A 26,486-nucleotide genomic window follows, 5' to 3' on the forward strand; every position below is an offset into this window, starting at 1 on the left:
TTCATAACTTATTCTTACAGTTACTGTTAAAAAGTTATCCTTTCCCCTGCACGTCGTGAGGGTGTTTACGTGTCGGCCACAATGGTTGGTTTGCTCCTGTTGAACCAGACACACTTCAATGATGTTTTCATTTAATTCACCGGACGCCCCAGGCTGGTAGTGATGCTTTGTTTAAACTTCGTTGAACCTATGCGGCCAAGTCGTTAATATTTGAACTTTTCGTTAATCCCATTTTGTAAAACCTAATCTCATAGATATAAAACTGTTTTGCTTCTTTACTTTCTTTCCAAAAATACAAAGTTTAGCCACAAAGTTAGTTTTAGTAAAACAATTTAAGAGCAATACTTGCCTGAAGGAACTAGACCATTTCTCACCTTCTTACGACAGACAATATTTTGTTATTATACACTAAATCACGGACAACTAATGGCGATTTATGAGTTTGGAAGAATATATGACATTCTTTTGAGAGAAGACAATAACACACACACACACAGTCAGTGTAACAGATGTGTTCACTGAGAGGTGTCAGTGGCTGGGTGCTGGAGAGACACTCGGTACAAACACCCAGTTTTGTCCGCTCGTTCTGTTTGTTTATCAGTGCGAGTGTTTGTGTACAGATGCGAGTGTTTGTTACTTTGATATACAAGCGCGTGTGTGTGTGTGCGGGTGTATATGTGTATGTGTGCGGGTGTATATATATGTGTGTGTGTGCGCGCGGGTGTAAATGTGTGCGTGTGTGCGCGGGTGACATACAGCCGCTCATGTAAGTGCACATTAGCTAATGCCTGTGGCCCACTAAGCCAAGGTAAGAGGAGGTGATGCTCCGCCGCCACTACCTCCGCCATTACCATCACTCACCTCCTGGGCATGGTGCAGTAAGCAGGGTTTAGTAGCTGTAGCGGCGGTCGAGGCTGCTGCTGTTGCTGGTGGTGAAGCTGCTGTGACTGCTGCTGCTGCTGTGTCTGTTGAGGGTAAGGCAAGTCTAGCAGGTCAGGGTAGTGTCTCCCGCTTCCCATGGACAGCTGAGAGCCCGCCTGACTACACGCCTGCCGCAGCAGATTATCTTTGCTGTCGTAGCTGTGATCTTTCCATCTCAATCTGTCCTCGATGGGCTGGTGAGGGGCGGCCGCCATCTCTGACTTGGGGATCTCTACGTAAGAGACGGTGCTCGGGGAACTCGTCTTGCCACTGCTGGCTTGTCCAGGCTTTGTCTGTCTTCTTTGTTCCTTCTCTGTGTAGACATTAGGCTTTTCTAATTCTTTGGTTGATGGGAAGTCATCAACGGAAGCGTCTCTCAGCATCCATGATTTGTCGGAGTGAGTTGGTAGTGGCGACGGTTCGTCCAGATCGTTTGTCGGCACAATATGATATTCTGCCAACTTGGGATGGGAGTCGCTGGAGGTGCTGCCACGCGCCTGCGATGATTGTGGCGTCTCGTTTTTGTGCTCGTTGTCCTGACCTCGCCGCCGCCGCATCCGCTGTCTTCTGCGGAATATAATGGCCGCAAATAGTAGTAAAACGACGCAGATAATGGCCACTGCACTTAGGAGTCCGCCAGTCACGAACACTCGGTCCATGGTCACCAGACGCACCTCGGCTATCTCGTTAGACACCTGGAGTGTGAGGTTGGTCTCTACCGTGCCAGCCTTGTTGTGAGCCACGCAGCGGTAAGTTCCCTGGTCCTGAGGGGCCGCCCCCCAGATGGTCAAGTTGGACAAGCGTGTCTCGTGGTTGGGAGCCACCAGTTCCAGTACTCGGTACCGCTGAGACTCACTCCCATTACGCAGGGGACGGTCGCCCACCAGCCAGGTGACGGCGGCGTCAACGTCAGTTTCGACTCGACAAGACAGGGACACGTTCTCGCCATGGGCCGCCAGAACTCTTGGGGCCACTGCCGTCACTTTAGGAACACACACGAATTCGTCAAGCATCAGTGTCTGCCAAGAGCGACTTTTAAGCCGTTCAGGAAACACACAGGTGGGCGGCTCCGAGAAGGCAACGTTGCGTTCCATCATCCATTGACGCAGAGGACGCAGTTGACAGTCACAGTGCCAGGGGTTACCGTCCAGGTGTAGCTCGTGGATAGCCACCAGGGGGATAACCATCTCTGCGTTTAATGTCTTAAGTTTATTAATCGACAATTTAAGCACTTCGAGGCGGGTCAGTCCTCGGAAAGCTCGCTTGTGAACCACTTCAATATCGTTATGAGAGAGGTCGAGACGCACCAGGTCTGGCGTGGGGGTGAAGGTTGCCTCGGCGAGGGAGTTAAGATTGTTGTAAGCGAGACAGAGCTCCCGTAAGCCAGGCACATCACTCAGCGCCTCTGAGGGCACCAGTCGCAGCAAGTTGTGGCTCAGATCCAACTCCACTAGGTTGGCGAGCATGTTAAAGGCGCCACCTTCCAAGTGTTTCAAGTTGCAGTGATTTAACCAGACTTTCTGCAAATTCACCAGACCTGTGTCGACAAAGGCGTCACGAGGTAGGATCTTTAGGTTGTTGTGCTTCAGGTCCAGCACTTGAGTGGAAGGATCAAGTCCTCGCGGGATGTCGATGAACTCAGAATCTGGACACGACACTGTCTCCTTGCCGTCACGCCACTTACACTCACACACCTTGGGACACGTGCCAGTTGCTCCACACACTACCCACGCCCACAAGAAGGCCCATACCCACGCCCATGAAATAGTAGTCCGTCGCAGCCTGGCTGATCTCTCCAGGCTGTGCTGAGACATCCAAGAGTTCATCTTAAGGCAACTGTGTATGTGTGTTAGTCACGACACACCACAACACCAGCTCAATGACTCGCCATCTCTGCCCCACTACACTACCTGTACCAAGTATCTTATAATAGGACTTGTCTCTGGACTCTTTAATGACGACATAATTTAGGTAACTTTATTCAAAATTATATATCTATATATAATAATCATCTATATATTTATGCGGTATACCTTATCAAATAATTATCAATGTGTTTTTAACGACAATAAAACTATCCTCCTTTGTTTACCAATCGTCATCTGTGATCATTAAATAAACAAACAATTTCATATTACGAACATAACTGACGGGGATTCTGAACAACTTTGTTTTATTTTGTTTGGCGTTTCCTAAGAATATCTGAGCTGTTAGTTGCGTCACTCATAAACTTCAGGCCTATTAGATGCGTCACTCATAAACTTCAGGCCTATTAGATGCGTCACTCATAAACTTCAGGCCTATTAGATGCGTCACTCATAAACTTCAGGGTTGTTAGATGCGTCATTCATAAACTTCATAGCTGTTAGATGCGTCACCCATAAACTTCAGGGATATTTGATGCAGTACTTACACTCTTGAGCAGAAATGTTAGATAAGATCTTCCTTCTGATAATGCCTCACAAATTTCACCTTTAAGCGCGTTGCAGAATGTCTTAACACCTTCTGCTTGCCATGGCAGGTTGGAGCAGTGTGAGGACTTCCATTAATTGTCTCCATACTTCCTGAAAATAGAAGGAGAGAGAGTATATTAGATATTATGATATTAAGTGAGTGTACTCAGACACAGATCTCATTCTACATCTTAGTCTGTCATTTCTGTCTATCCTATACAGATACACATTCACACCTCTCTCTCTCTCTTTCTCTCTCTCACCTCGCCTCAGGAATATCATGCACTCTACACAATTGCACATATAAAGCTGTAACACAGATGACAGTAAATTCGGCGTCCCTCAGGGCAGCATTAACAATACCTCGTGGTAGAGCGTAAATAAAACCAACGCTCTATTGATGAGTTTTACGCCGAGGTTTGAGAGAGTGTGAGTGAGAGAGAGACAGACGCACAGAAAGTGAGAGAGACTGACAGAAGAGAGAGAAAGAGATGCAGGAACTGAGTGGGAGACAGAGTGAGAAAGAGACAATCAGAAATAAGAGAGAGAGATAAACTAAGTGAGATACAGAGTGAGAGACAGTGAGAGAGTGAGTCCGAATACAGAGAAAGCGAGGGAGTTGAAGTACTGGATGAAACACAGGGACTCTGGTTCACAAGTTGATGAATCTGCAGGAGTTAAGACTGAAGTATTGTACAGGATACACTATGGTATTATGCTCAGTTGGGAACGAGAAGTTTATCAGAGAGAGAGAGAATAAATGAATGAATGAATGAATGAATAAATGAGACAGAAAGAGAGTGTGTAAGAGAGAGAACAAAAAATCAAGTTCACGTGAAAATTCTCAATAAAATTTTCGAGCGGTTTACTCGTTGAGATTAATATTGTAGCCAGAACACCTGGACCCACCTTGTCCAACACCTCCAGTTATCTGCCTTTAATAGACTACATCCACCCCTCTGTCGGGTTCACCTACTTAGCCAATGCTTCCTTCATTATGGTAATGTTTCAGCTGTGATTCGGTTAGGTTAGGTTAGTCTAGGTTAGGTTAGGTTAGGTTAGGTTAGGTTAGGCTAGGTTAGGTTAGGTTAGGTTTGTCTAGGTTGGGTTAGTGGACGAATAAGTTAATTTAAGGCAGTGTCCAGAGATTAATGACTCCCGGCTGTACACACAGATTAATATATATATAATTTATGAAAAGACTTGACGACGAAGCGGCTCAGTAAATAGCGAAGATGCTCCTATAATTCATTGGTAATATTGTAATCCAGATAAGTTATGAGAAAACTGCCACTTTAAGCTTTCAAGGAAGTTATTGGCAATCGTGGAAGATATTGTCCAATACACTGCTCTCTCTCTCTCTCTCTCTCTCTCTCTCTCTCTCTCTCTAGCAAAAAAAAAACAACAACACTGTCAGCAAACAACAACAACACTGTCAACAACACCAACACCTGTCAACAACACCAACAACAACACCTTCAATAAACAACACTGACAGGTGAAAAATATGCACTAGATACTGGAGTAAGGGAGAGAGGTAGCGAACACAAGGGTGGGGAGTAAGGACGTACACAAGGGTGGGGAGTAAGGACGTACACAAGGGTTGGAGAGTAAGGACGTACACAAGGGTTGGAGAGTAAGGACGTACACAAGGGTTGGAGAGTAAGGACGTACACAAGGGTGGGGAGTAAGGACGTACACAAGGGTGAGGAGAACAATAAAACAGGGGAGAGAGGAAGTCATGATAAGAGAGTACATATCCCTGTGACATCATAACCTATGGAAGGAGATACGTGTAAAATATTTATTAGGCTAGACTCGTATGACGTCACACAACCGTCAAAGATTTATCAAATATTTGGCTGGTGAGCAGAATGGTATTGTCCTCCACTATCACGCTATCGTTACATATAAAATAACTTTAGAAATTATTTAATATAGCTACTCTTTTTAAAACTGAATATTTAGGATAAATTGTACTTACAGTATCACATTCCTGCAACGTCTATATTTTTATATACTGTATATCTCTCTTCCTATATTTCTCATTTATATCGCTGGTATCGGCAGACAGCACACGTTCACTATTTTACGGAGAAATTCTCGGATATCCTGTGACTGATGTGTTATATTGTGCATGGTGGCGGCAGCTGTGTTGACCAGCTCCCTTCAGACACACTTGACTTTTTCTGACATTATGACGCGGCAATATTACCTGCCTCTACCTGTTCATTATGTATATTATAAATAGATAAGAGAGACAGAGAGAGAGGGGGATTAGGCTAGGCAACAGGGCAAGAATGTGAGTAATGTGATGATAGGAGGAGACGTGGAAAGTGTAGGGAGGGGAAGGAAGAGAGAGCTTCTAAGAGTTAGGAATGAAGATGTTTTTATACAGATGCATTTTAAGATGTGATTTTAGAACGTATATTTTGTTATCTTTATTCCCTGCGAGGTCTACGGGTGTTATCTTGCCACAGTGTGTTATCTTACCACAGCAAAACAATGTTACCCCCCCACAGCAAAACAGTTTTACTCTCCCACAGCAAAACAGTTTTACTCTCCCACAGCAAAACAGTTTTACTCTCCCACAGCAAAACAGTTTTACTCTCCCACAGCAAAACAGTATTGTGCAGTGCCGATCGTACAAATGGCTGCAGTTGTCAGGCAGAAAAACAAAGGTGAATTCATCAGACATTTCCGATAGAGAGAACTCGACAATAAGAGATGAAAGTACGGCCTTTAGTCTCAACCAAGCCGGCTACTAATGCCTGGTGTGTGTGTGTGTGTGTGTGTGTGTGTGTGTGTGTGTGTGTGTGTGTGTGTTGAGACAAGTGATTAAGTGGGCTTGGTCGGATCCTGGAGATTTCTACACCCATCACTGCTATCGTCACTATAACGCCAATACCATCACTATCATCATCATCACCAACAACTTTACTGTCACTGTACCTAACGCCGGCACCATCACTATCACCAACGATCAGATCACGCAGACTCCTACACTACAGCTATCATCACCATCACCACTATCACAACACCATCGTTACTTCCATCAGTACCACCATTCCCACCATTACCACTACAACCACCACCACTACCATCACCACCACTACCATCACCACCACTACCATCACTTACACCACCACTACCATCACTTACACCACCACTACCATCACTTACACCACCACTACCATCACTTACACCACCACCACCATCGTCACCACCACACTACTACCACCACCACTACCACCACCACTACCATCACCACTACCACCCTTCTCTATCACCATCATTTACCAATTTCACGTGTCCTATGTAAACATGTGAGCTTCATAAACTACAACAGGAAAAGTAAGTCAGGTTTTGGTGGCCGAGTGTTGAGAGAATGTTGTTGTTTTGGGAGACCAGATATGCAGTAAGTATGACCGAGCCAATACAGGAATACGAGACCATGATGAGAAACTGTTTGTGGGAAGGAAAAAACACAAGTTGCATAAACTATGATTGGTAAAAAAAAAAAATAGAATCAAGGTCCATATTCTGTTTTTGTTGTTTTTGTAGGTTAGGTTAGGTTACGTCAGGTCAACAGTTTCTTTTATTTTTTCACCAACAGGAAAGAAAATGTTTGAGTGGATAAATGAAAAAAAATATTTATTTTCCTTCGATGGAACACTAACACCATTGCAGTGTTATTGGAAAAAAAATTTGAAGTTTCCTTTACCAAATCTAGATAGATATTTTGTGTTGTTTGTTTGGAGGTTGACCACAGCCTTCATAAAGTACAGCTAGAAAAAGAATTACCCAGGTACAGTGAGACCTCTATCTAACGGACTATATAGCCGAATGCAGTCCTTTATATCGAAGTCCAAATATGCGAAACCTCCATATAACGGACTATACCCGTTAGATTCATATCCGTTAAATAGTGGTTTTCACTGTATTTGTGGTTCTGTCGAGGCTGTCGTGGTATAGCGGCAACAACACTCATAATAAACCAAGGCAGGAAAAACATGAGCGGTTGTGGACACATAAAGAGAAAGTGGAGGAAGAAAAAATACCAATAGTTCGAGGATGACTTTTTATCATTGTAGTTAATAGCCAAGACAGAAATGAATCCTTTATACAACCATTGATAACAGACGAAAGAGATGGCGCTGCCGTCTGAATGTTAGTAAAGTTTTCCTTATCAGACACAAAACTTCCGTGAATAGTGATATTACTCCAAATTTTGACATAATTATATACCATAAATAAACACAGTGTATATCATGCCATTCAAGTATCTATATAAGGTCAAGGTAACGAGAAGGCAAAACAAAAACCTCCTGTACAGCGCAACACTTCAATGGATCTACAACTTTTTTGTATAAAACTCGACGAGAATGTAACAAGAGAGGGAAAAGTTCATATAGATTCAAGTGTTTGTATCAGACGTCAAGGTCAGATCTCTAAGTCAGAAGTTAACTATGGCAACACGTGGTAGTTATATTTTTTAACAGAGAAAGGTCAGGTGTGCTTAGAGTTTAAATGAGAGAAGTGCCCCTCCCCCCAAAAAAATAATGCTTTAATATAGGATTTCCTAGAGTGTAAAACATAGGCGTGGATGACTGTTGGGTAGCGAGTGTAGGAGCGGCTTTTGTGTGTACCAGGATGTGGAGGGGAAGAATGAAAGGAAAACGATACGAAATGAAGAAAGATAAGGAGACGAGGAAGGAAGAAGTTAAGACGATTGAAAAGTATCAGAGGAAAGAGAACACCAATTGGGCTGGCAAGTGATATAATACTCGTGTTGGTGACTAAAATCAAACTTTCTAAAAATCCAAAACGAAATAGGTAAATCTATCGCCCCCTCTAAGAAAACTTTGACACATCAGTACTAGAAACTAAAAAAATTCAAAATTACACAAAAGAGTACATAGATGTAACATAAAATGGCTGCAGAAAACGGTATGGCATTCTCTTGCCTGGTAATGTCGCTGTAGTCCCAAGCAACATAAGTTTTGTCCCATAGTACTAATATTATAAAGACTTCTGTGGAATGTGTAAATACCGCATTTATATATTTACTCGAAATTAAATATTCAGCGTTGGCTTTTACACAGCAACTACGCACAGGTGTGTCGGGTGTGCTGTTCCACCTGAGGTCTTGTTCCAAACTTACAATAGTCCCTTTAAACTCCTAAGACTCCGAACTACTTTAATGAAACTCTGAACTGGTTGTCTATTCCAAAATTGAATTTTATAATTAACTTTTAAGTTAGTACATATTCGAACAGGGATATGCGAAAAAGTTGTCATTGTCTCAAAACCCCTGATCTGTTAAGAGTCTACACGGACCTTTGAAATTCACACAACGATTGTCGGACAAAAGGGAAGGATGAATGAATAAAGGAAAGAACACGAGGACAGGCATACGACACACCACAGACGAGTTACAATAAAGAGGAACTAACTGAACAAAAGAGAGAACGTGGGAGACATAGTGAAGAGAAGAATGGCGGGATGGAGGGAGCAGTGTGTCCGACATGGGAATTTCTGCCACGTGTGCAGTAGGTGGCTGTCATGTTGGCTATGTTGGCAAGATATGTGACTATCCAACATACAGTACTGATGAATAATCCCACTTAATCGTTACTTATTAAAATTTTATCTGTATAGTAAATATTTGTTATTCCTGTCGAAAGCTGAAGATTATTTAGACTCGATCACACTAAAGTAATTAATTTTAACGATATCCTTAAGGTCAATATTTATTCCAACAATCGCCGAGGCCTGGAGCTGATATACCCAGACCACCTAACCTTGTTTTCCAATACGATTAAAAATAAGATGTTTTTTAATCGTGCCTTTGATAATCCTGCTTTCTCAATTATTTCCAATTTGCATTCTGTCAACCACGCAAATGTGCAGGCTTCAGGTTTTAATAATATTATTATTGGAATTAGCATATAAATATGTGTTGTTTGCAAAAATTATTAGAATTAATTTAATCTATATGAAACTCCGGTCGTGCGAAAGTGTGTTTTTTAATTCAGTTGTCTGCTTACGACGACGTCAACACGAGAGAGAGAGAGAGAGAGAGAGAGAGAGAGAGAGAGAGAGAGAGAGAGAGAGGCGTACATGTCAGAGAAAGTGTTTCATACCGGGAAGTAACAGAAATGTCCATCACCAGAAATGTTGATAATGCTAAGAGGGAAAAGTAAACATTGTACGTATATATGGTTCATTGGGAGGTGTGCTGGGGATGTTGTTGGAGTGAGGGAGGGAGAGAGAGATGTAGAGGAGGGCAGGAAGGGAGGGGGGGAGGGAGGGAGGGAGGGTGAAAGAAAGAGAGTGACGGGAGGAGAAAGAGAGGCAGGAAGAGAGCAAGGGACATGGAGGGAAGGAGAAAATGAGAATGAAGGGAGCAGGAGGGAATGGAGAAGAAGGGAGGAAAAAAGAAAGAAGGGAGGGAAGGGGCAGGAGAGAGGTAGAGATGAGGGAGAGATGGTAGTGGCAGAGTATTTTCCAAAAGGTTGTATTTTAGTTTAGAGTCTCTCGGTAACTGGCAGGTTAAAGTAAATTTCTTTCACTACACAAATGAATATTCCACATCGAGTGAAAATTTGCAATAAAAGCTTGTGTTGGACAGTGGTAGTCAGATATATGTACGTTTGTATGAGTACACATGTATACATATGCAAATGTGTAGGTTAGTATGCGTGTAGCTGTATGTGCAGTATGTATGTATGCATATATATATGTGTGTGTGTGTGTGCATGAGACTTACAACCTTGCGTTTAAAGATGCTTGTTTATATGAATTTGTGAATGCATGTATGATAGGCATCGGCATGTTCGCATTCTTAATTTTCATGTGCGTATTTAACTATATACTTATATACATAAGTAAGAATGACTATTCGTGATTTCTCGTTATAGTTATGAAGAATAACATCCCAGTATGTGAGCATTGCTTTATATTTTTATAGTATATATATATTTAAAGTATTTTTGGTGAGTTTTCTTTATCACACACACACACACACACACACACACACACACACACTGTACTAACTCTCACTTCACGTAAGCTTTCAGGTCATCACATATATCTGGTGGGACAGATTTGGTCAATAACAGAGCCACAACTGTCTCATTCCACAGCCTAACTCTCGGACACCGTGAGTGATAGGGGGGGTGGAGGTTCCGAGGTGGGTGGGGGTGGAGATTCCGAGGTGGGGGGGTGTCGGGGGTGGAGGTGTCGGGGGTGGAGGTTACAGGATGGGTGGGGGTGTCGGGGGGTGGAGGTTACGGTTGGGTGGGGTGTCGGGGGGTAGAGGTTACAGGATGGGTGGGGGTGTCGGGGGTGGAGGTTACGGTGGGTGGGGGTGCCAGGGGGTGGAGGTTACAGGATGGGTGGGGGTGTCGGGGGTGGGAGGTTACTGAGTGGGTGGGGGTGCCGGGGGTGGAGGTTCCGGGGTGGGGTGTCGGGGGAATCCAAGGGGTGGGGGGTGCTCCCTGGCCCACACTATCTCACCTGTACAAAGACCTACTGGCAGATCTCGTTAACTATGTAGATCACTTGGAACATACTGACAACCAGACGAACCAATAGACAGACAAACAGTCAGTTACAGAGACAGTTAGACAGGCAGAGAGGAAGATAAACCCTTCCTGAACAGTGATCACGGAGACGCCTTGACGGACAGGACAGAAGCGTTCCACTAATTGAGAATGACATCATGGTCCGATTGTAATTCTCATATGTAAAAGAGTAGTCCTAGTCCACACATGTTCCAGTGCAGGAATATAGTGTTTTCATTGTCACGAGTCTCTCTCTCTCTCTCTCTCTCTCTCTCTCTCAAAAAAAAAAAAAATCAGTTATTTCCTCCCGGTGTGAGAGACAGACCTCCCTCCATTGAGAGACTCCATCTTGAAGACATTGAAATACCTCCTTCCGGCCTCTCTTGGATCTTTTTCATTTCACGCTACGGATGGAAGTTGTAAATTACTGTTGTGCGTCTTTTTCTGCTAGTGTGGGGGTGGGTGGTGGTGTGGGGGTGTGGTGGTGGGGTGGTGTGTGGTGTGTGTGTGGGTGTGTGTGTGTGTGTGTGTATGTGTGTGTACTTGTGTTTTATTGTGTTTTATGGACGGTCATGTGTTGTTTTATGTACATTTGTGTGTAGATCTTTGTGTGTTTTATGTTGGTTTGGATATTCACGTGTTCATGTGTAAGTGTGTGTGTGTGTGTGCGCGCCGAGATCAATAAAATCCTAAGTGGCAGTGTTGCTTTAAGTTAACATGAAAATAAAATTATAAGAAGATAAAACAGAGAAGATGAGAGAGAGAGAGAGAGAGAGAGAGAGAGAGAGAGAGAGAGAGAGAGAGAGAGAGAGAGAGAGAGAGAGAGAGAGAGAGAGAGAGAGAGAGAGAGAGAGAGAGAGAGAGAGGGGCTACCAGTCATCACTGCTGAATTGCTAGTGAGAGTAGGAGCGAGAAGGTACAGACTTACAGCAACAGAAACAACATCAACAGAAGCAACAAAGCGGCATAAACAGCCAAAAAAAGCATTGGGGATGATGGAGACGCAACAGAAGTAACAGCCAACAACAGTAACGGTGGAAGAGGGTGATGGAAGATATTCTGGGAGTGAAAATTAACTCTGGGAAGAACAATGAAGAGCAGAGGCCAGAGAGGAAGTAAGTGAGGCAAACCCTTTACGGGGTGTACCTGCTGGCAGTCCACTCACTCATACTGTGCAATATGCAACACCGCTCTCAAGGATGGAAGTCCGCGCTTCACTATAAGTAACCGTCCAGTTTCGACTAATGAGCAGAGTAGGTCAGAGGAGTCGTATTTCTCTGTCTGTCTGTATGTATCATTCTGTCTGTCTGTCTGTCTGTCTCTGTCGGTCTGTCTTTGTCTGTCAACACATCGTCTCAAGGAAACACATACATTGTCTCAGGAAACACACAATTTGGCTTCAGGGATCAGGCTCTCCTGTTAACACGTCCAGGTGTCTTGTTGACCAAGGGCTAACAGCATACCTCTATAATTTGCGTCTGTGATTCACGACATAGTTAGCGACACTGAGGAGGATGGGGCTCTGGGATAGGGCAGCTGAGTTAGGCAGTATTAGGATAGATGAGATAGAGCGAAGAAGGGGGGTGAATAGGTATAGGGAGAGGGAGGTTGAAGGTGGGGAATAGGAACAATAGATAGTGGGAACAATGGATAGTGGGAACACAGAGATGGAGCAATGGATAGGAGACAGGTAGAGTTAGGAGAGGATGTGAAGCAATCGTCAAGGGGTTAAATCATCATCATCAAAGGGTTAAATCACCATCATCAAAGGGTTAAATCACCATCATCAAAGGGTTAAATCACCATCATCAAATGTTGAAATCATCGTCGTCAAAGGGTTAAACCAGAGAGAGAGAGAGAGAGAGAGAGAGAGAGAGAGAGAGAGAGAGAGAGAGCATTTTAAAACGACATTGTCTCTTAACTAACTAACGATGGTCTGTAAGAGGGAGGTAAATCGATCTGACCAATTACTAGAGAACTGACTCATTATCTTAATGTCGTAACATCTAAGCTGACAGTGATACATGATGGTGCTGTGTCAGTTGATACATAATAGTGCTGTGTGCCTGACGGTGATACATAATAGTGCTGTGATGGTGATACATGATGGCACTGTGTCACGCGATACATGATGGTGCTGTGTGTCTGACTGATAGTGATACATTATAGTACTGTCTCTGGTGGTGATACATAATGGCACAGCGTCTAATAGTTTGGTGATGGTGTATTGTGGTGGTGCTTCGCTTGAGTACACCATAAATGGATTGCAATCAAAGTATATTTATTACACACGACTAATCACTGAAATTCCTCGTAATGTAACCTTTGTGTAATATCCCTCCCCTCTCCCCCCTCCTCCTCCCCCCTCTCCTCCTCCTCCCCTCTCCCCTCCTCCTCCGCCTCCTCCCTCCTCCTCCGCCTCCTCCCCCCTTCTCCCCCCCCCCCCCTTCTCCCACTCCCGATACCCTTTTTTCCCTCCTCTACTCTCTCCTCTCCCATCCTTTACCCACTAACCCCTCCCCATACGTAGTGAGGTATTTTCAGGCAGTCGTGAAGTAAAAACCAGTTAGTTATAGATTATCTGCTCTTGTCGGGCTCTCAACAAATCACTTCAACTTTTAACTAATGCTCCCAGGTGTGTATTTATCAGGTAACTTTACTCATTAAGGGCTACAGTTCGACAGGTAACGCTGGGTGAAATTTATTCAACTCTAACCTGATTTGTAAGCATCTGTGTGCACTGTTGGTTAGTAAACATCACGGGGGTATTTTTGTGTGTGTTATTTACAGAGCGAGATAAGTGTTTGGAGCCAATGAATACGATTTAGAGGACTAATTGGATTAAGTTGTTGGTTGTGAGTGTGTGAGTGAGGGATAGGGAGAGAAACAGAGGCAGATTTAGACAGAGATAAACAGGGGGATAGAGAAACTGCGAGAGACAGACAGACAGACAGACAGAGACAGAGGGAGATCAACTTGTACACACAACACCGTACACACCTGTCGAGAGCTGTACCGCAAGCTGCTCTACACACCTGTCGAGAGCTGTACCGCAAGCTACTCTACACACTTGTTGAGAGCTGTACCGCAAGCTGCTCTACACACTTGAGAGCTGTACCGCAAGCTGCTCTACACCCTTGTTGTGAGCTGTACCACAAGCTACTCTACACACCTGTCGAGAGATGTACCGCAAGCTACTATACACACCTGTTGAAAGTTGCACCACAAGCTAGTCGAGCTGTACAAGCAGCTACACACCTGTCGAGACTGCAAGCTACTCTACACACCTGTCGAGGCTGTACCGCAAGCTACTCTACACACCTGTCGAGGCTGTACCCAAACTACTCTCACACCTGTCGAGCACACCGCAAGCTACTCTACACACCTGTCGAGAGATGTACGCAAGCTACTCTACACACTTGTTGAGAGCTGTACACAAGCTACTCTACACACCTGTCGAGAGCTGTACCGAAGCTACTCTACACACCTGTCGACTGTGCAAGCTACTCTACACACTTGTTGAGAGCTGTACCTCAACTCTACACCTGTCGAGAGCTGTACCGCAAACTCTCTACACACTTGTTGAGAGCTGTGCAAGCTACTCTACACACTTGTTGAGGCTGCGCAACTCTACACACCTGTCGAGCTGTAATACTCTACACACAACCTACTCTACACCTGTAGCTGTACCGCTACTACACACACACCTGTCGAGAGCTGTACCGCAAACTACTCTACACACCTGTCGAGAGCTGTACCGCAAGCTGCTCTACACACCTGTCGAGAGCTGTACCGCAAGCTACTCTACACACTTGTTGAGAGCTGTACCGCAAGCTGCTCTACACACTTGAGAGCTGTACCGCAAGCTGCTCTACACCCTTGTTGTGAGCTGTACCACAAGCTACTCTACACACCTGTCGAGAGATGTACCGCAAGCTACTATACACACCTGTTGAAAGTTGCACCACAAGCTGCTACATACCTGACTATAACAATACTACAAGCAACAAGATCAACCAACATGGCGGAAGTAATCGACAAATCGCCAAACTTTCCTCGCGGGTTTAACTTTGTCCTCCGCCAACTTGCTAATTATCTGACGGACTTAATGAAACTTTATTAAAACTTTGATAATTTACCGGGCAGGAAATGTTAATCCAGCGACCACCCTGATTGTCCTGTGGCGCTTAAAGGCGAGATTCTGGGACCACCCTTGACTCTTATACCTCAAGTGCAGGTAAAAGGGAGAGAGGTGAGATGAGGCAGGGATGTAGGTGTGGACACAACGTATTAAGGAGGTAGGGAGGAGTAAGAGGGGTTGTGGAGGAGATAAGGTTGATGGAGTAGGGGAGAGTTATTGATGGATCATACATAAAATTGGGGAATGATAGACGTTGGGGAATTATATAATAGGGAAGGAGTGTGGGGAATGTTAAGGAAAGAAAGTATTTGTGGGGGAAAAGAGGTTTTAAAGTTAGGGAAAGTTGAGCGGGATAAAGGACAAGATATAAGCTGTTTTGGGGGAGAAAATGTGGTGAGAGGGAAATGTATTATGTGGAGAAGGGCGGTGATGGAGTGAGAGAGAGTGTGAGATAGTGAGGTGAGGGTGAGTAAAGTAAGAAGGGAGAGTGTTGAAGAGAAATTAAGTGTGATGGTAGAAAGTGTCGGGAGGAGGTGAAAGAGGCTCATGATGTGAGGGGTGAGGTTAAGATGGATGCTGAGGAGGGACAGACACACACACGGGTGAGGGGGTGGACACGAGTTCAGGGGAGAGGGGTGGGAGGAAGGTGAGGGGCGGCGAGTGGTTACATGAAGCAAGGTGATGAAGAAGAGTGAGGTTAGGTTAGGTTAGGTTAGGTTAGGTTAGGAAAGGGTGTATCATTGTATCGTGACTGTCATATTTTACGTTCACTTGTCCTTATCTACAACATATTTTACTTATTTCTTGACACCCGGAGGCCACACTAACCAATATTTGGACTTGGAAGAAAAATCTAATTCTTAAATAATAGGTACCTTACATTTATGTCATACATATTAATGTTATCAACCTTCTGAAGCGGGAGAGTTTGAGTGGATGGTTCGCTGTATGAAGTTGGTGACAGTTTATGAAAAAAGTAAAAAACTAAAATATTTCTACACAACCAGTTTTCATATCACTTTATTGCTCGTGTTGCAGATATTACACACACAGACACAGTTAATATGTATTGAATAAATTTACAGCACTAAGAACAAATTATATTCTCGTCCATGCGAATAGTTATATCAACTTTATTTTGCCACTTTCGAAAATTTAGGAGAATACCTTACACTTTCCTCCGTCTCTTCCGCCTGAGACAATAAAAAGACAGAAAATCGAAACATGATGGTAAAGAAGGAAGATATAAAGTTAATGAAATAATGGTGACACAAGAAGCTTTGGGTAAATGATCAGGTGCTACGGTAGACCCGCCAACTCCCCACAACAAGTAACCCGCCAACTCCCCACAACAAGTAACCCGCCAACCCCACAACAAGTAACCCGCCAAATCCCACAACAAGTAACCCGCCAACTCCCCAACAAACCCGCCAACTCCCAACAAGTAACCCGCCAACCCCTACAACAAGTAACCAACTCCCCACAACAAGTAACCCGCCAACCCCTACAACAAGTAACCCACCAACTCCCCACAACAAGTAACCCGCCAACTCCCCACAACAAGTAACCCGCCAACTCCCCCACAACAAGTAACCCGCCAACTCCCCCACAACAAGTAACCCGCCAACTCCCCCACAACAAGTAACCCGCCAACTCCCCACAACAAGTAACCCGCCAACTCCCCCACACGTGCACTGACTAACCAATACTGTACCTCCAGAACACTATCTGTCTATTGATTTCCATCCAACAATTCCTGGCGAGACTCAACCGTGTAGTGTAAAACAACTGACACAAATATCAACACCTTTGAACCCCACCATACGCGTCTTGGTTGAGAGATGTGTTAACTATTACTCTGAGGGAATTTCTATGGAATAAAAAACTATCTATTTGGGGTGGTCGATAAATTTCAGAATGAACACTGCGACTCCTGTTGTCTCGGTAGGGTTGTCAAAATCCTTCGCCCGTTGTTTTCTTTTCTTTTTTTTTCCAACTCAATTTTGTCTTGATAGTTTTTTTGAATGACTGTACATATGTCATCGCATGGCTAATCATAATGTGTTTGTATGTTAACGTGTGTTTATGTATGTATGTATTGTTTCGTATATATTCATTCATGGGACTAAATCCTTATTAAAATATACTCTGAAACATCGACCAAGACACTAGACGACTGATGACACTTGGCCGTTAACACAGACTCGGAGAGAGGAGGTGTGGTGAGTGACGACCTGACAAAGAAGTAGTTGACCAAGTTATGATGCAGTAAATCTCTTAGCTGCTCGATATTCCCCCTCTCTCTCTCTCTCTCTCTCTCTCTCTCTCTCTCTCTCTCTCTCTCTCTCTCGTAGACAACTTGTTTATATATTTCTTATCTTATGTCTCTTATGATGAAATGTGTTTTTTGCTTTAACTTTTGTTCCGTTATCTTTTATTGTTTTACCTCTTTCTTTACCTCACCTGGGTTCTTCTGTTCACTGAGAAATAAGTAGCATCTGTCCTGTTATCCTTGAACGTATTTTGTCCTAAATTCGCTGAACTTTCGAGGAATAATTTACGTTTTGGGGAATTTAAAACACGGAAACATACGGCATTTTTCAGAAATTATAAATACTGTTTAGTGGGTGGCATACAGACCTTACCTGTTTATCATATGATTCTTTACAACAATTTTAATATAATACAATATGATTTTTTAGTGTTTAAGTTGCTGAATAGTATTACCATTGTGTGCTGTGAGAGCCATCACTAACTCTCTGCCTCTGTCTCTCTCACTCGCGAGGTGGAAGGCAGTGCTGAACACCTCAGTATTCCTCACCACAATAAATGGTCTCCACATTTCGACACGACGGTGACGAAGTTGTTAGTTACGAGGGGGTGACAAAGTGTGTGTGTGGCCAATGTTTGTATATGTGCTTGTGTGTCAGTTAGTGTGGCCATGTGTATGAGTGTATATACATTACGTGTGTATGTGTGTGAGAAAGAGAGAGGAATACAGAGAGAGCGAGACAGAGACAGAAAGGGATACAATGAGAGAGAGAGAGAGGAAACGGGAGAAAGAAAGAAGCAGTGAGATAAAGTCAAGGTTGGCAGCGGGGACGAGACGCGGCATTATCAATACGGTCACGGGACACAAAGACAAGTTCCGTCAGGGGCAACAGAGACGCTCACCAACTTTGACATTTTAAAAAACACAGAAATAAGTTTAAAAGCCTCCAGACCGGTATTTTGGTGTCACTATTGTGTTAGTTTTACACAAAAAAGAAGCTTCCGTGGAGAAAATTCTGTTCGTTTTGTTTTATGTGAAAACTTTCGGCCGTATTGAGAGTTGGTCGAACTATTACTGCGTGTGAGGGCTTAAAGGAGGATCAGACCTGGCAGCCGTGTTGCTCATCCTTGCCATGAAATAAAAGTTAAAAGGGATTTTTTTTTGAGGGGGTGGAGGGGGGGAGGAGAAGGGGCAGCATAGGAAACTGGATTGCGATGGCTTCTGTGTACACTTTCACACACCCAGAATGTTTGGATATTTGTAATACGTTAAATATTGAAATAATAATTCAAGTGGAAAATTTACGTATTAATCTAGAATGCAAAGTGATTCAACAACAAAGTATTAACAGTTCATATAATTATTCCAATATGTGAGCAAATTAGCAATCCATCCTAAATTATTTTCTGATGAATCTTAAACTATTCTCAGTGAAGGTCAGCTGGGTGTCTCAACCAAACAAACTCATTTAGGAACATGCAACTGACATGAATATTCAGACTTACTGTATATAACGGAGTTACAAATTCTGAGTGGTCTTGGTTTTGTAGAGGAGTATCCTTAATTTTGCTGTAGGAAGGAGAACACTGTACTGATTCAGTGCGTAGTGTAGCTGTATAATGTAGAGAATTAGAGACGGAGAGATGTTGAAAATGACAGAGGAGAAGACGTAAGAAAAATTGAGAAAAGACAGATGATAAGACGCGAGAGAGAGCGAGATTGAGAGAGACAGACGAGAAGACGTGAGAGATTGAGAAAAAGACAAAGAAAACGTGAGAAAGATTAAGAAAAGGATAAAGGAGAACACCAGAGAGAGAGAGAGAGAGAGAGAGAGCTGTCACAACAAGTCCATTAACGTGACAAACTGGCATAAAATATTCAGTCTCTCGATCAATGGATTCGCAAAGAAGGCGGTGCGGTCCTCAGAGGCGAGCCATGACTCGGAATTACAGTATACACGACCACGACTGTCCAAGGTAAACCTGTATGTGATGTTTACCATATTCCACCTCCCTCTGTGAACTGATACATCATAATGAACAACTCGCCCTATACACTAATATAATGAAGACCTTGGTAACTCATCTACTATACATAATTTTTATACTTTGAACTCATCATACAGTGACCATTATAAAAGCTATATTGTTATTGATGTCAAATGTATATAATTTTCATATACATTTTGTAATGATAAGAAGTAGATATGAAAATGAAAATCTTAAAAAAAGCGAGAGTGAGGGAGAGACAAACAGATGTAAAGACGGAGAGAGAGAGAGAGAGAGAGAGAGAGAGAGAGAGAGAGAGAGAGAATATAATTTTGGGCGCGTGTATCCCCACAGGTGTTACTGACAGAAGGTGGGTGTGAAGTATGAATGTAGATAAACACGACAACGATTTACTGCCAACAATCTCTACACAAAAGCGATTTTTACACCGGCAGTCCCATAATTGCTAGTTATAGGTGGTGGGAGGAGACCGGGGGTGGGGGGGTATGCCTAGGAAAACGCTGTGTACTCTGGTCATGAACGGCTGAGTACGTCTGTTGGTAAAGGGAGCTCTAGAGGATGACCATTGATATACGTGACTGTGTAGCTATTGAACTGTTGCAATGTCCGTTAAGAGAGTTTCAGTTAGTGTTTCAGTTGGAGTGCACAATAATACTATAATCAGTAGTGTTACCCTACCTGCTGACAATGTGTCCAATAGCAATTATCAATAACACCTTAGAAATAACATACAAACTGACACTGAACTGTATTAAAACAAGATTGCAGTAAAATAATTGGCTTCCTGTAATAATACTCACACACGATATTAAGTAAAGCTCTTTGTGGCATAAATAAATGAATTTTATCGCCTTTACCAGTATCTAATATTTACCACTATCCTGGGGTTGATAACTCCTTGGTAACTTTTATTCGTGGTAAAGTTATGTTGGCTATCCTGCTCATGGTTTTAGTTATATTAAGTACTGATAATAATCTAAATGATACAAGTAAGGTTAGGGAACTCTGGAACACACACAATGTTATAGTCACTTGTAAATAAACTGTATTCACGATAATCAGGTTACTAAAGTGATTAAAATTATCCACTTATGTAGAACAGGTTGTGTGTAAATAAGACTGGTAATGAGGGCCGTGCAACACTTGATTTATCTTAATTACTCCATTATTATCTTTCTTTAATTGTCTCTTGTTGGAGCCGAGTGATTACACCTCTTGTATAACACACACATACACACACACACACACACGGACGGTTGTACTTCCACTCTCATTAATCCTTCAATGATCCCTGGACAATTATCTTGATTACAAGGTTTTAAACACCTACAAAATTCATCTGCTTGATTACTTGTTCAACCCGAGGCTCACCCCGCCCTTCATAGTCTCACAATCCTCTAGTGTATATCGTTGATAACCTTCTCTCTCTTCTTATAAGTTCCTTCTGAGAATAACTGATAATATCTTAGGGAGAGGAAGGAATAATTGCTTTAGGATAATTATTAATAATCTTCTTATGAGGAATACTGGTAATTGTCGAATCACCTGAAGCATCTTCACCCCTAACTTATTTCACCTGAAGATTAACCATCCTAATGCTAACGTAGCTCAAACTAACCTATCCTGACCTAATCTGACCTAACTTAATCCTAATCAAGTCTAGTCGAATCTAAACTAACCTAATCTAATCTCATTCCCTTTCCAAATACCGTTAGGATGGTTAATCTTTAGGTGAAATTAGCTTGGGTGAAGATTCTTCAGGTGATCCAATATTACCAAGAAAAACAAAAACAATATTCTTGCCTCCCCCACGATAACTCAGTCGGAGTGAAGCGTAACGGCTCGATCTTTCCCCTTGAGGGTGTGTGTGTGTGTGTGTACAGTACGTGTCAAGTTGGAATATTTACTATGTGGCAACTCCTGCGTCATATGTTTAAATAACTTCTGAAACAGACTTATACTCTGAGTCTCATAAATATATTAAATAAGGTTTTATATCTAATTAAGGCATTTAGTTTCGATACAGTTACAGAAGAGGTTAAGTTACGTTACGTTACGTTAGGTATGTGTTTTTTAACTCTGATTAGGTTAGTTTAGGTTAGGTTAGGTTAAGTTAGATTAGATTAAGTTAGATTATGTTAGATTAGATTAGGTATGTGTTCGTATAACTTTAATTAGGGGAAAATTTTAATGTGACAGAGAGTCTTGGGACATGTTGCTTCAAATGGGATCTTACGTGAGTCTGTGATAATGGGAGGGATGACAAAGAACATTAATTAAGAGGAAATGTAAGAAAAAATAATAGTAGGACTTTATGTACTTCTTTCCTTCTGGGAGCTGCTGTAATGTAGGCTGAGCTGGGCAATGATACAACCTTGTTAAAGAGCATTCCTGGGTGATAAAAGAGTTAAGGTTTATTAGCGCGCGCACACACACACACACACGTACGTTCCCTCCTGAGCAGCTGAAGTACTGGCGAATTTAACAACATGCCTGAGGTTACAATTAGACGATTAAGTTCTTTAAACGGATTTAACTACTGTATACATCTCGACCTCTTGTGTGTTAACCAGCCCTAAGGCTCTCTTGTGCCTTCCCTACCTCAGTTAAGTGAATAATTATTAGTCTCTTATACACTTCACTAAATGTACTTGTTTCTTGTCTCTCCACCTAACCCAACCCAACCCATACCAACTTAATGTATATTTTTTTAATGTCTCCCTCTGGTCTTACCTTACCTAACTTAATATAATTTTGTCTTTAATGTCTCCCTCCATCCCTTTGGTCTTTTCAGCCTGAGTTAACAAAGCCTTCGGTGTCTCTCGGAGTTAACTAACCGCTCACTGTCTCCCTCTGGTCTCCTCAATTTACTCAAGTTAATACACAAGTTAACTAAACTCTCTCTGGAAACTCAGCTTAAATACCCAGTAGCGACCAACTCATCAACGCTAAGACACTGTACCTGACCACACCGCCTGAAATACTATAAACTGTAAAAAATATACTAAACTATGATGGAAATTGACCAAAGTCATTGACGTATCATAAAGGATTGAATCATATACTTAATGAGTTTCTGTAATGAAGAATAGTGTTTATGTATGAATGTTATGTAAGTTATTAGAAAATTTTGTTTAGACAGAGATTAGAGAAGCTTCGGGTGTTTTAATTCCATAATTATTCTGTTCTGTGTTTCTGAACTGTTGATATTTCACAGATGCATTAACTGATAGAGATCAAGTCATTTGCAATGCTTAATTATCTCTAGTAATCAAGGATGACTGTTGTACAAAGCAGATAATTAGTTTACAGCAACATGCATACATACTGTATGGATTTTTCTACCACACGGTGCGGATGACAGGTGACACTACCAGAATACTTGGTTAATGATCATAATGAGACACAACTACAGGTATTTATGTTATTTCGGATTAATTTGGTTTATACTACATCACCTTTTGTCTTTACTCAATAATAAAACTTCGTTTTGTATTTTAAAACGCAAATTCAACCATTGCAACTGTTCCTAAATTGTGTGTGTCTGGGGGTGTGTGTGTGTGTCTGGGTGTGTGAACCAGTGGTGGAGAATTAGTGAGGTTGCTACCGGCGGTCGTGAAATTATTGCGCCACTCGCACCTGTGTTTACTGAGACCATCATTCTTACTCGTTTACTCGTTATGAAATAGGAATCACGGCCAAAATTATTACTGTGTCCTTCCTTTACATTGTTCACTACTTTAAATGGTATATTAAAATATGTTTCAGTATAAGATATAAAATGTAAATGGTTTCCTGATCGTTTTTATACAATATGTAATAAAAACTAAATCAACACGTTCAATTTTTATCAATATGGACTTATACCAAATATTTCTATAGCCGAATGTAAAAAGTTACTATATGAAGCGTAACCGAAGTTTAACAGAAGATAACAAATAATTAAAGAGACATAAATCATTGTCATTTGTCTCCAGGATCGAGTAAACATTGACGTGTTGTTGGTAAAGTGTCCTTTTAAGTTTTAACACATTGATGTTGATAACGAGGATCATAATTACAGCTTTACCCGTCTATTGACTTAACTGGTGTAACGACCGGCGCCAGGCAATTATGCAGGTAATAAGTTAGTTGCAGACAGTCCGAACACTCTCCAGCAGTTACGAGATAATATGCAAAGTTTGACTATCAACTTAATTGATAACGCGACTTTCATGACGGTGGAGAGGGACTGCTGTAGAAGAACCAAATTGCCATTTAATCACCAGCTCGTCTCTGATTCTCAGTTTATTAAAAGCTGAATCTGACGACCTAGATCACACCCTTCACTAAAATCACTCTTAATGGCCTTTGTGACGCTTTAACTTGTCATTTTTTCCCACTGTCTTTTGGTCAGGAGTGAGACGAACGATTGTGTAGACTCGGTCAGGTCTCTCTTGATCAATTATGTCTCATCACCTAAACCTCCTCCATCATAAGAGAACCAGTGATGATACGAGACTTACGCCCCTCAGAAGGTCAAGTTAGGTCTCGCCAACCCCCATGTTATACTAACGTGTTTGGTATATTTATGAGCTCACGTATCCTGAGAAGGTTGAGCTGGAGCACAACCTCAGGAGGATAAGTTGGATCACATGAAGATTATCCCCCACTAGATCTGTTCAGTGGTATAATGTATCCTACAACTATGTCACTTATCCTTAAAATGCTCGTATTAACACAAGTTCTAAGTGAGTCTTGAGTGCTGTTTCCTAATGAAGTTAAGAGAAGTATATTAAGTATATCACTTTTTAGTAGAATGTTAAGTATTTAGGTACAGTATTGTCCTTTAAGGAGACGTGGGATAATAAACTTTCCTGATGTGTTACATAGGTTATATAAGTTATTTCACTCGTCTGTTTACTTTGTACTTGCATTATCATATCTTTCTTACTTTCTTATATTCACACACACACACACACACACACACACACACACACACACACACAAAACGTTCCATGCCGTCAGTGGATGTCGCCGGCCATGATTGGTTGTCATATCAGAGCGTGTGAGCAAACAGTGTCTCCATAACTTGCCCCCCCTGTTCTCGTTACCAACTCATCATGTCAGCCACCACCAAACTCCCCTCCACCACCGCCTCTGCTTTTAGTGCACCTCTCGCCTTCTTTGGTTTGGCTATAATGTTCGTTTCTATCGTCTCGGGCACCACAGTCGTCTCACCTCCCCTACCTTGTGTCGTCTTCCGAAATGTTAAACATACATTGACGTTCATAGTCAGTTGGTACTCAGAGGTGAATTATTTTTTCACTAAATCATTCAGTGTGTGTGTTCCTCATGTCTGAAGGTTGGCGACCACAGCCCTCCAATCCTTTAATGTTTTCAGCTTGTATGAATTCTCTAAGCATTTACTTCATTCATCCATCCCAGTCTTTTTCTTCCCCCGGCCACCCTCCCCTTAATACTATCTAATATATCAGCTGGCTACAATTATTTATATTTCAGAATGTATTTTATTATAGAGACAACTTCAGTCTTTACCGCAATAACTCCAAGCCTTTACCTTTTTTTTTACCACTAGTATATTGAACAGCTTCAGTAAGTCTCTTTAATATCTGCACGTAATATGTCGAGTATCATAAGCAAGTCTTAACTTTTTTATTATTATTTTTATCGGGTCATGAGAGTAGAGTATTTATTTATTTATTTTTTTACAGGGCAGGATCATCCGAAAAACATTAAAGGATCGAGACTAGTAACCATTAGCTACAAAACTGTCCCTTTATTTTCTGCGGGCTTCGTATACCCTTGAACACCACTCCAATCTACATGCTGATTGGCCAGTCTCCACACACACACACACCCAGCCACAACCACACACACACAACCACACACACACACACACACACACACACACACACACACAACCACACACACACACAAAACCACACACACACGCACAATTTTACGATATCCTTTCTAGTCATAAATGATACATGGAAAAAATAATTATTTTGTATAACATTATTACTGCCTTACAAATCCACTATTATAAAATATTTTCTATTATTGTTAAATATAAAATGACCTTATATATTGGTGTATGTTTAAATGGACAGAGAAATTGTCTACAGTATGAAAACAGGTGTAGAAAATCCAGATTAAGTTATGAGAGAGATTCTTGTACAGTAAACACCTGGTTTAGACTAGTTCTTGTACCCGCATCTATGAGTCATATTTGTACAACATATAAACTTACCTAAACATCATAAGAGTTTTTATTCTATATTTCCACGAAACTTCCTACTAGTTACAAATAGTTATAATACTCCAACAGGATACAGATCGCCTTTACACTGCGCCCCAAACGTTAGAATGTTTTTAAATGAACCCTTTCCTGTGAGGTGAATTGGGAGGGGAGGATCTACATTATATTCTGCTCCTCGTTTTCTGGTTTAAACTTCTTTAAACTTTTATTTCACATCCCCCCCCCCCCCCTCACTTCCACCTTTTCTTCTCTATGTGCCACTCGAAGCGCGTACCCCGTAGATATGAGTTCCGAAAGAGGGTAGCCTACTCATTGATTAGGTTAGGTTTGTTAGTTTTCTTTATTTGCTTTTTTAGGGAATTTTTCGAACTACGAAACTGAAATGCGGACGCAAGAATGACAACTGTTTTTGGCATATTTTTCCTGGTTTTTTTTTTTTTTTTTACTCGTATCGTTGGGGCACCTGAGGAACTAATGGACAGGGAGCAATGTAAATACACACAGACACACACACACACATCTTTCTGCCTCTGCCTTTTCTCTACTGTTTGGCTATCCCAACCTCTCTCTCTCTCTCTCTCTCTCTCTCTCTCTCTCTCTCTCTCTCTCTCTCTCTCTCTCTCTCTCTCTCTCACCCCCCCCAGCGTGATATTAACCAGTACCGCCACCACCCTGCACACCTTTACAGCTCACTAATGAACTTTTGCCGCCTATAAGATTATTACGTGTCGTCTGAAGATCGTCTTGATAATATTAGTGTTTCTCAAGTTTTGCGTGAGTTTTAGGTGCGTTTTTCGGTATTTGTCGCGTTCTTGTGCGTTTCTCAGTATTATTCCTCAGTCTGGTGTGTTTCTGAA

General features: G+C 42.1%; 1 protein-coding gene across 2 annotated transcripts in view; it reads right to left on the minus strand.

Moving 5' to 3' along the window:
- LOC121856768 overlaps positions 1-26,486 on the minus strand; it is a 50,023-nt gene that overhangs the window by 9,084 nt on the left and 14,453 nt on the right. For both annotated transcript variants that reach the window (XR_006087049.1, XM_042352459.1), the window contains exon 2: positions 862-3,485. Coding sequence is in view for 1 of the 2 variants with exons in the window: in XM_042352459.1 (XP_042208393.1) it covers positions 862-2,747 (1,886 nt within the window). In the remaining variant the exon portion in view is untranslated. The remainder of the gene's footprint in view (positions 1-861; positions 3,486-26,486) is intronic.

Source organism: Homarus americanus, unplaced genomic scaffold (assembly GCF_018991925.1).
Source record: "Homarus americanus isolate GMGI-L3 unplaced genomic scaffold, GMGI_Hamer_2.0 scaffold46833, whole genome shotgun sequence".
NCBI classification, from domain to species: Eukaryota; Metazoa; Arthropoda; class Malacostraca; order Decapoda; family Nephropidae; genus Homarus; species Homarus americanus.